Source organism: Montipora foliosa, chromosome 3, assembly GCF_036669935.1.
Source record: "Montipora foliosa isolate CH-2021 chromosome 3, ASM3666993v2, whole genome shotgun sequence".
In the NCBI taxonomy this organism is placed as follows: Eukaryota; Metazoa; Cnidaria; class Anthozoa; order Scleractinia; family Acroporidae; genus Montipora; species Montipora foliosa.
This window is the reverse complement of record NC_090871.1, coordinates 27232526-27243173: the sequence shown is the minus strand read 5'-3', so window position 1 is coordinate 27243173 and position 10648 is coordinate 27232526. Positions and strand designations below refer to the sequence as shown.

The 10648-nt window shown below is 37.6% G+C and overlaps 1 protein-coding gene across 1 annotated transcript; it reads right to left on the bottom strand.

The window, feature by feature from the left end:
• Positions 1-665: 665 nt before the first annotated feature.
• Positions 666-10275, bottom strand: LOC137997213 (zinc metalloproteinase nas-4-like). Its single transcript, XM_068843086.1, has 8 exons — positions 9917-10275; positions 7920-7958; positions 7637-7780; positions 7108-7237; positions 6323-6504; positions 4812-5030; positions 2068-2193; positions 666-1161 (listed from the first exon to the last, which is right to left on the bottom strand). The coding sequence occupies exons 1-8, from the start codon at positions 10014-10016 to the stop codon at positions 1052-1054; spliced, it is 1050 nt and encodes a 349-aa protein (XP_068699187.1). The 5' UTR covers positions 10017-10275; the 3' UTR covers positions 666-1051.
• Between the last annotated feature and the right edge of the window lie 373 nt (positions 10276-10648).

Genomic DNA, 10648 nt, shown 5'->3' with positions numbered 1-10648 from the left:
ACAAATCACGATATTTTGCTCAACCTCGTCCAATAATTGTTAATTACGCGGAGTGTGATATGCTTAGTTAGTTATTTCCCATGATGCAGTTGGGTCATTCTTGCCATCCGGGAATTTCTTTGGATCTTATCCAGTGAAGAAGCAAAGTGTAAGGCCTCTTTCACTAAGTAATTCATGAGAGTCAAGATCATTACCAAGAGACTCTATTTCCTAACTCAGTTAAAACGGGAGGTCCGAAACAAGATCTAGCACTGTTTTTGTGTATCGTGCGTGAGGTCTGTTGTAGATTACGCAGCACCTGTCTTTTTCAACGGACTTCCCCTGTACTTAAAGAACGAGCTGGCACAGCTCGAGAAAAGAGTAATGTCAATAATAACATCAGGAAAGTGCAACTTGGCAATCGAGGTGGGGGTAACAATCCATTTTAGAGCATCATTACGTACTATGTAGCAAGCTTTTTGATAGCATTGTCAGTGATCCAAATCATAAACTGAAAGCCCTCCTTCCACCAGTCTATGACAACTCGCGCAATAATCTAAACCGACAGCGCCATTTTAATATGCCGAAGCTTTGTACGAACGGAACAAGAAGTACTTTTATATATGCGATGTCGAAATAGTCAGGGATCTATTGTAGTTTCATCCCAGTTCATATATCAACACAAATAGATAATACAAAATTTAATAATATTACTCTAATAATTAGTTTTTGACTTATTATTTAGGACTTATTAGTAATTTTTAAGTATTGTTTTTAATAAACTATCTAGCTATCTATCTATCTGTCAATCGATTGGGATCTACAACTGCTCAGAAGTGACGCCGGCCTACCACTCGAAAGAGATTTCAAGCTTTAGTCACATTGTGAAGTGCGGAAGGACTAGAGAAGATCAAACGTAGACTTTAGACTATTTAGTCGATTTTTGGCATTCGTTCTTAGTAATCTAAAGCTCAATTCGAACTTGGCGACAAATCACACAAAAGACAACAGACAGACAAAAACTGACAAAAACTGACAAATACTCCCAAAATAAAGATTAATGAATCTTATTTCAAGTAATAAAATCCACTTTTTTTTCCGTAACCGCAGAACGATCACGCAGTATCGATACATTTTCCACAGTTGCTTGGCCTTCGCTTGGTGTCACTACCTCTGACATGGCTGTAGGAATAAAATAATATAAAAAGTACGGGAAAGTTAATTTACCTTTTTATAGCGTCATTTCCAGAAGTTGAATGAATGCGCATTCGTTAGGTTTTTCTATATAGTAGTGTCGAACGGGAACGTTTCAAAAGCGATTGATTAATTCTTAACCACTTTTAACGCAAGATAGCCGTAGCACACTTTTAATTAATCTTTAATTTCGCAGGCCAGGCCTCTTATCCTAAGCTCAGCCTCGTTAAAACAACCTCTGATGCGTGGAAACTTATACAAATTTTATTTTTGTTTTTCTTGTAAAGATCTAAGTTCTTTAAATGATAGTTTAGAGGACAAAAATCCCAGACTACAAAGAGCTATTTGAAAGAGGTCTTTGATGAAAAGGAGAGAACAAAGTCTTGCATATGTCATCAACGTAATTCGTACAAGGACAGAAACTTCGCGTCAGTCCTTGCAAACTACTGAGAACAACTGTTCCTTCGAATTCTGAAGCCAATTGCAGTTTGCACAGATCCACTATCAAATACCAACCGATGTTTGAGTAATGCCCTAAATGTAATTTTATTGTGAAGGAAAACAAAAAGTCTGATTCAAAATTGAAGGAAATCAGTGTAAAGAATTTAAAGACTGTTGTGATTGATAAATAATCAAAAAGAAAAGTTTCCACTAATCCACGATTATTTCAAGCGGGCTTTGAGCAACTAGACCCTGAATGCTATACTGTTTGACCGGAGGTGAAAAACAAAAAGAATGAAAAAATTCGTTGGCAACTGAAACCCAAGAGAGGTAACATTTAAACTCCTACATCTACCTACTTCCAACGTTCCTATTGTGAGGATAGCTGTCTACCTTTTTTCTTCTTTTCTGCTTTTTTTTTTAGGGGGAACATATTCGCTTTTTGGTACTTACCACAAAAGCCACAGGTGTTTGGGCATAACTGAATCATTTTATCTTGGTCCTCCGAAGGATGAGAGCACGCACCTCGTGACTTTAGTTCCATGCATCTAAAGGGATCTGTCTTGTCCACACAATCCTCTACGGAAATAGGCAGCGAAAATTCAAACATTTGAAGGGAACGCAGAATTATATAGCATTATTAGGACGCGTTTGATTGACCCTATTCCGGAATAAGAATACCTGGGGTGATAATTAAAATGGTATGTTTGGCGCGTTTCGAAGCAGCAAGGTTAACAAAAATATGTTTAAAGTAGCATTTTACCAGCTATTTGACAATTTTAATGTGAACACAATCAGAAACCCATAAGGGTTGAAACGTGTAACGGCCCCTTGTGTGCTGGGAAACAAGCTTCTGAATATTCAATTTGCTAAGTACCATATTTGGAACAACAAGAGCGAGGGGTTTCCAAATATGGTACTTAGCACTGAAACATTCAACCAATCAGTTCGCGGTGAATATTCGGAAGCTGTGAACGCGCGTTACACGTTTCAACTCTTATGGGTTTCTGATACAATACAATACAATACATACTTAATTGACCACTCCCCCATAGGGGCTTTTCAGAGCCAATGAAACACAATCAACGAAACAACAGAACACAACAACTACAACTGTTAAAAATCCCAACTGGCCGGAGGCGAACCAGTTGGTTATTTACAAGTGGAGCTGGGAAGTTGAACCAGGGACTACCAGGATCAAATTCAACGAGTGGTCAGAGCGGGTCTTGAACCCGGGATCCCTGGATCTCAAGGCAAGCGCCCTAACCACTGGGACACACTGCCTCCTCTCCGAAACGAAGGATTTCTAACTTATATTCCATGTATTCTTATTCAGGAATAAGGTCAATCGAACGCACCCTTAAATTCTCAACCTCGGTTTATGCATTTCTCGTGCTCTGATTGGTTCACTCAATCTCGGTGATCAGCTCATATTACGTTTATACCTTATATGGTAAATGATTGCGCTAAGCGTTGCTAAGCTAATTTTTTTCTCGCCAGAAAGCGGAATTTCTCTCTGAATAAAGCAAAAAAAAAGAAACGTTTTTGTGGAAAGTTTTGATCAATTGCGACGTTTAGAAGTACGCGAAAAGGTAAGAAATGTTTTTGTGATGAGACTGCGTCTGTCTGACCACAAGGTCGTACACAACATCGCATCTTCATCAAGTTTTTTTTTTATTTCGCTCGGATTTGCTCGCTTTTTTCGCTCGTCTTTCGTACTTTTTAAACTTTTAGAGTTTAAGGAATTTAATAAAACAGTTATTCCATTCGCGCTTGTTCTTGTTAGATGTGAGACTAGTTATAGCCAAATCGGCGCTACGCGCCTCGTTGGCTATTTACCAGCCTTGTACTGTCCATGAAGCTCTTAAAATGGGGAAGAATCCTCACAATATTAAACTAATTCCTTTTGTTGAATTCGCCAGCTCGCAACGGGCTTAATAGCTCCAGTCAGCGCAACGCAATCGCGTGCAGTCATGGGTTTGAATCCCGTTCATGATCAGACCTGGATCTGTTCGAGCTTCCTTTGCGACTTCTTTTAAAATTACGGTTCGATAAACTATCCAACTTTCATTTCATTCTGTTCCGAAGTTCAAATACTTTATTGTATTTCAAAAGAATCAATGTAGAAACAATCAGGACCGTTTCATATTAGGGGTACAGGGATTGCGCAGTGATGAGAGCACTCGCCTCCCACCAATGTGGCCCGGGTTCGATTCCTAGACTCGACGTCATATGTAGGTTGAGTTTGTTGGACCAGATTTTACACTCTGCACCGAGAGGTTTTTCTCCGGCTACTACGGTTTTCCCATCTCCTGTAAAAACCAACATTTGATTTGATCTGAGTTGGTGAATTTTTTTTATTCTTTACCACATTATGGAAATGCTATTGCCTGACAATGGTAAAAAGTCAAGGTTGTTCAGACAGTTTTGCCAATATTCTGTATTTTGTCATTATTCTAATTTCTAAATATATTCGATTAGCTCTGACAGGTTTTAACAAAAATAGGGTATTTGATAGGAACGATATTTGGTTCACGGTTAGAATTGAGCCAATTTAAAAAAAAATACCCAAAGGGAACGCGAGAAAATTAGTAGTTAATTTTACAGATTTGGTGACGCTGACGTAACAAAAATCAGAAAAACACGCGCGATTCAGGCCTAACGCGCCATACTTGTGCCCAGCTTGCGCGTGACCCTAAAACTCTACGGAAGTCCCAATTCTTAATTATAGCCGAGCACAAGTGCTCTACTAATTGGGGAGATTAAAATATAAGGTAATATCTTTTCAACTAAGATTTAGTTAAAAGTTAAGAAAATAAAGTTAAAATTAAATCTAAGAACTAATTTGTTGATAAATGCTGTCATAATATTATCACCTAATAATTATTTTATGACTAACTGCATAGATGAACAGCAAGAACAACGCATGCATCCGTCGTCCAACAGAGAGCTAATGTCAAAAATTTGAGTAGTGCTTTTAAGGTTGTTCAAGGTTTTTGCAGATCTGATATTTTTGGGCATGCAGTTTTCTCCATAGTTAGCGCAGACAATGGTCACAATATGTTACTGTATGATATCTAGGAACGCTAAAATCAGTTTCAATTGTCTTAAAGAATAAAAAGTGCTATGAGTATGTATGTTGAAGTACACTCAGGGAAAATTGTGTCAGCTTGAGCGAAGGGGCCGTGATCTCTCACCTTTGCACTGGTACAGGTTGTTGATTTCTTCCCTGTCATGAAGGCTAAGACCTATTCTCTGACCGATGGCAGCTGTCGTGTCTTTAGGCACTATGGTTGGTGCTTTCCAGTCCTTGCTGAATGCTAACCTGCTGTAATGCATGACACTGTCGTAATCATATGGTTTGCCAAAGCTGGAACCCACATCCCTTGAATACTTCTTGAAATTATGCTTGTGTTCTATAAACAGAGACGTCAAATTAATGATGTATTAAATTAGTTATTTTTTCAAGAATATGGAAGGTTCCGTATTTTGAAGCTAAGTATTTGAACTGTAAATGTGATATCTTTCGCTTTCAGTGTTTTACTTGTGTTACCAAGTTGCTCTTATAAAGAGGTGTCAAACTCGAACATCCTTAATGTCGTAAAAAAGGTTGCAGCTGTTATTCATCGTGGTAAAGTACAATAATAATAAAGTATTCTCGTTTGTTTCACGATCTGGTCACTTGCATGCTGCTAGTCTTCATCAGGCGATGAGGTCGACTGGTTACGCGTCATCTTTTAAGCAGGATTCTTCACTGTGATTGGTTAGTTTTCAGCAGCTGTGATTGGTGAATTTCGATCCTCGCGGAAGGAACAACACACCGAACAGCGAGGATCGAAATGCACCAATCACGGCTGCTGAAAACCAACCAATCACAGTGGAGCAGTCTAACCTCAGTCTAACCCTAACCAATCGACCTCATCCCCTGATAAGACTAGCAATACGCAGTCGAAACGTCGCGATCTACATCACAAGTGACCACATCGTGAGAAAAACTTTATTATTAACGAACATCCGTTTTACGTTTATGCTTATGAATCGACATCGTTTAAACATCAAGTCAATATAACATAAAATGTGGGCAAATCAAAGAACTACATCTCAAATATAGAAGAAATAATAGTACTTAGTAATAAAGATATAAATTATAAAAAGAATAAAATAAGATTTGTTAATAACTTCTAATTGTCGAAAGACAACGATCTCTAAATAATGAATATTTTTTACTAGTTTGAATATAACTTGGTAACGAGTTCCAATCTCTTATCGTTCTTGGATAAAAACTATGGGAATAATAATTACGATTACAATCAACTTGAATGAAAGATTTTTTTCAGTTGAAAAAGGCCTATTAATACGTTATTTGCAAGCTGAGGCCTACAAGGAGTAGGATGAGGAAGGGAGGTCATTTTAATCTCATTGGCAAAAGCAATTATTACATTATTCATTCGTGGAATTCCTAAAATTTAAATTTTAAGACTTCAACGGAATAAATTGTCAGCAGTCTGCTGGTTTTGGCGCTATAAAGGGAAACGCGTCTATAATTATCTCGGATGTCATAGAATTTTAGTCTTGTTTCCCTCCGGCCAAAAATGACGCCGGTCTCAGACCAAAAGTATCATCAAAGGGGGAGCTAGACACAAGTTTACTATCACAATCACTGCTAAATACATTTAAAAATCGTCATGAACCGATTACAATATCTTACTCTTCAGGATATTTTTCCAGTCAATATGGATGTACTTGTCTCTATCAGGTCTCGTGTGCTCGTGGAAAAATCCCAGTGCGTGCATAATTTCGTGGACAACTGTTCCAGCCCGAACGCAGCCATAACCGATGGAAATCTCTTGCTCGCCTCCAAGGGGATCGCGACCAATTCTCGAATAACATCTTAAAAGTACAGAATGGCCATTAAATCGACGTGTGTGAATTAAATGGGGAAAAAAGCAATAGTTCAGGAATGTATGATCTGGAAGGCTTGGAATAATTAAAGCCCTGCTCTCGCTTAATTTACCCTTTCATTTCCAAATCGAAATGTTCATTCGGCCTAACTTTTACCATAGGTTTCTTTGTTGGGTAGTCATCATGAGAATTTGGTGCTATATCAACATCACACCTCATACCCTGATTATAATCTTCAATACCTGTCTGACTCAGATTTCATTGAAATTGTGAGGGGACTTTACATGCTCATGACTCCTTGGGGACAAAAGGTTAAAAATATAATTTACATGGAACAGTATAGGTGAAAGAGCCATTTCCGAGTTCGTGTCTGCCACTCTTCAAAGCGAGACTAAGTACGACGTTTTTCATTCATATGTAAAGTAGAGCTAATTACCATCACAAAAGCTTTGCACTTAGACTCGCTTTGAAGAGGAGGCAGACATGAACTCGGAAATGGTCTAATACTTGTAAAACCTCGTTCCGGAACCTTTCCCTTCGCTTAAGGGAGAGGTCCTGGGAACGAGATTGTACAGTAGCTAGTGGACTTACCCCTCTCCGCTAATAAATTTGATGTAGTTTTCTTTCGCGGGATTCTTGCCAGAAATTTCCACAAACTTTATACATGTTCGTCTCTTTAGGTGATTAATTCCTTCTCTGATGACGTCAATGGTTAATGGTTCTAATTATAAAGACAAGCGATTAAAACAAAAAAAGCAGTTAAATTTATTGCAGAGTCTTTGGTCAAACGGAGAGACGGTTTGCATTCCGACGCATGCAGGGGTACCACAATGGCATTGCTTTCATGGTATCTTCATTTTGCAGTTTCTGTTTGGCCTAGGCCGCTATGAGGTTCAAGGAAATCATCCGTTAAATACCTGGCAATCAGTATTCAAAATTTCTAGGGCTACAACCTCCTGATCTTTTGGCCAGAGTGTTTGATTGTATTATGCAGTACGAGAAACCTTGCATGCTATTCCTATAATTTCACACTTCAACCGATTTGGATGTTGGGGGATTAAGTGCTGTTATATTTACGTCCCTGACTATTAATTGTGAAATTTGTTTCAACACAGCTAACCTAATTTTTCATCAAACGTGAAGAAAACTACTCCTCCAGGCCAATAATATATTGGGCTGATAACGGCATCGCGTGACATAATTTCTCTTCCAAAAAGATAGTTCTTGGTGTCTTCATCGATTAAGATGTCTCCTTCAAACAAATCTATAATAAAAAACTGGGCATTAAACATAGTGTCATGATGCTGGTAAAAATTCAGAACGATACATGTGAAAGTGTATTGTTGTTTTTAGTCGACGGTGAGAAAGACGAAAATGGTTTTGTTTGTTATTTTTGAACTTACCGGGGTTCTCTTCCTCCTTCTTGATTGCATTCAATTCCACTGCAATACAGAGATCTACGTTAGATCGATTCAGTCACACTACATTCCATGGTCATGGCTATATCTCATAGGATGATTAAGACGGAATGGTGTTTTTTTTTTTTTTTTTTTGGCTCTCATCATCATCATTGTCATCTGTGGATGAACTTGATGACATTTGTTACGTACAATATCACCATGAACCTTTGTCAATCGGCGGCAATGCTGGTCAAAGACTATAGCTATAGAATTTGTTCCCCGATCCTCTAGTTGATGGGTTTGGAAGCGAGTCGAGGGGGCGCAAAACAAAAGTTTTCAGTCCCTCGGGACTCAAAATAGTCGCCACGTGAAAAATGCCCATTAATCACAGCACGTGTTAGCTTCTTCATACCCAGCAAGTTTTTACATCTGTTGCCTTGATACAGTTCGAGTAAAAGTTCCGTAAGGTACTGATATATCAATAGCTCAATCCGACTTAGTGTAAACAGTGAATGTTTTGGTTTTACACACCGTGGTGAGTAAAAAGTAAAAGACGAGTGATTTATCTGCTTAACTTATTCTTGTTTGGGTCAAGACATGATCAACTGAGATTAAAAAGAACCAGACAACACATTAGGTCCCTCTTTAGATACTATTCAAAATATCTTCATGCATGTACACTGTAAATTCAGTCTGCGAAAACGCTAAAGAAAAATTGGAGTCGTGAGCTCTTGTGAGCCCTGGTGTGTGTCAGTATATCTCTGTTAATTGTTTCCTTATTTAGTAGTATTTTAATTCTAGTATTAAACGTTAATACTCTATATATTCTTCAAAATTGTTTGGTCTAAATTACACACGAGCTCATCACTAAAGCCTCTGTTTCATAGTTACATTTTGATGTTTGAGATAACCAATATCTGATAATGTGCTTTACAATCTCAGTCACTGGAAATGAAACAAGATTTGAAACATCGATTAATTATTAATTAATTTATTAATTAATTTTAACTCAGTACAACAGATTTTACTGAACGAAAGATTTCAAAGAATCAGTTTGTTGCTTAGTCGGTGGAGCATCGTGTCGGCAAAATCAGAATTTAAGAAAATTTAGGCCGTTGACTAATTGAAATTATATCCAAATATCAGTTCTACCAAATAAAAAGAGAGTGTTACGGAGCAATCTTTAGTTAATCCTGAATGAGCTTTTAAGCTGTAAATGGTAATATAGAACCATTCCTTTGTCAGTAATTTGCCGCGGGATTCCAAGCAAAAAGATTTTGAGCAAAAAACACCTTTATCCAGCCTAGTTTTGGAAACTTGAAAAATGTTGAGGGAACTTTTTCAAGATTACCTAAACCGATTCATTTCAATTTTGTTCGTTTTCTTTCTTTTTCTTTTTCTTTTTTTTTTTTTTTTTTGTCCATCCATGCATCAATTTTGGCTTTTCTTTCAAGTCTTCCACAGTTTTTACCTGGTTCTTGCCATGTTCCATTCTACTTTGTGAGTATTTTGGATGTCATGAAATCACGCGATTTTGCGTGACATAACCCAATTTCATTTCCACTCCATCAAGGCCAATTCTTTTTTTAAAAAGAAACGGAGAGCAAGATGAACTACCGGCTACGGTGTTTTGTTCCTAAATATTAAATTAATAGACGACATTACACTGAAATTTAAATGCTGCTAAATCATTTCATATAGTTATATGTTGAGCAGTGACGAAATAAATTCGCGTTCGCTGTTCTCGCTAAGGGTCTATTTTTTCTGGTTAAAGGCCCCAGGAAATATCCAACATTGATCCCTTTTTAACAAAATGATTGTTTAGCAGAGTCAAATAAATGACCGTTCATGCACCGGAGCCTAGCTGATCTACGAAGTCTGAGCGAAGTGTTGCACAAGGAAAACTACTACAAACAACATTGTCGAAATGGCGGATGCATGTTAAATGTTGGAATTTAAACAAAATGGAAAACACTTAAGACATAAAAAGGTCTTAATACCAGACTTCTTGATCAGTTCGTCCACATGTTCCTTGAGTCTCCATGATGATCTGCCGTGAACAAAAGCAAAATACACCAAAAGGAAGAGGGCTACTCGCATCGTAATTGACAAATCGCTCCTGGCCTTCAAAGAGTGACGGCGATTCCTTCGGTATGTAAATATCAGTCCTTCATATTGTGCTCAGGATGTGCAAAGAACCCATTTTCAGTATTATTGACTTTATGTATGTAAACCAAAAATGGCACAACTGTGGTCCCTACACCGGATAATTACCTTCACAGAAGACACAGCCGTTAAGACAAAATTATCGAAGTAGTTGTTTTCTAGACTGTCATTTTACTTTAAATTTCTTATGTTTCAGTAGTTTTTCCGCATTCGAGTATATTTTTACGTAATTGGTCTCAGGGGTTTCGTTATTGTTCCTTCACACCTGATTACATCTTTGCTTTTCTTGCTCCAACGGGGCAGTTTGCCTTCTAAATAGAAGTAAGAAAATTTCCTCCAGATAATTCGAATATTCTTTTAAAAAAATTACTAAACAAGATATTGTTTCATTTATTCATTCCTGCTTTGAGATCTTTAGGCGTATGTAATATCGCGCTAACGTCACACGAGCCTATTTTAGTGAGAGATGACAAAATTATTGATAGTAAGTGAAACCTAAATTTATCTCGTTTCAAAATACTCAATACATTGCAAGGTTATATTTTTAGTGACTAAAGAGACAAACA

Bases quoted from the DNA above. Each gene is read 5' to 3' on its own strand.
- LOC137997213 (XM_068843086.1), bottom strand. From the start codon at position 10,016: ATGCGAGTAGCCCTCTTCCTTTTGGTGTATTTTGCTTTTGTTCACGGC. The intron at 7,238-7,636 runs GTTAGCTGTGTT...CTTTATAATTAG, and splicing joins CACGTTTGATGAAAAATTAG to AACCATTAACCATTGACGTC. The intron at 2,194-4,811 runs GTGAGAGATCAC...CTATTTCCGTAG, and splicing joins CAACCTGTACCAGTGCAAAG to AGGATTGTGTGGACAAGACA.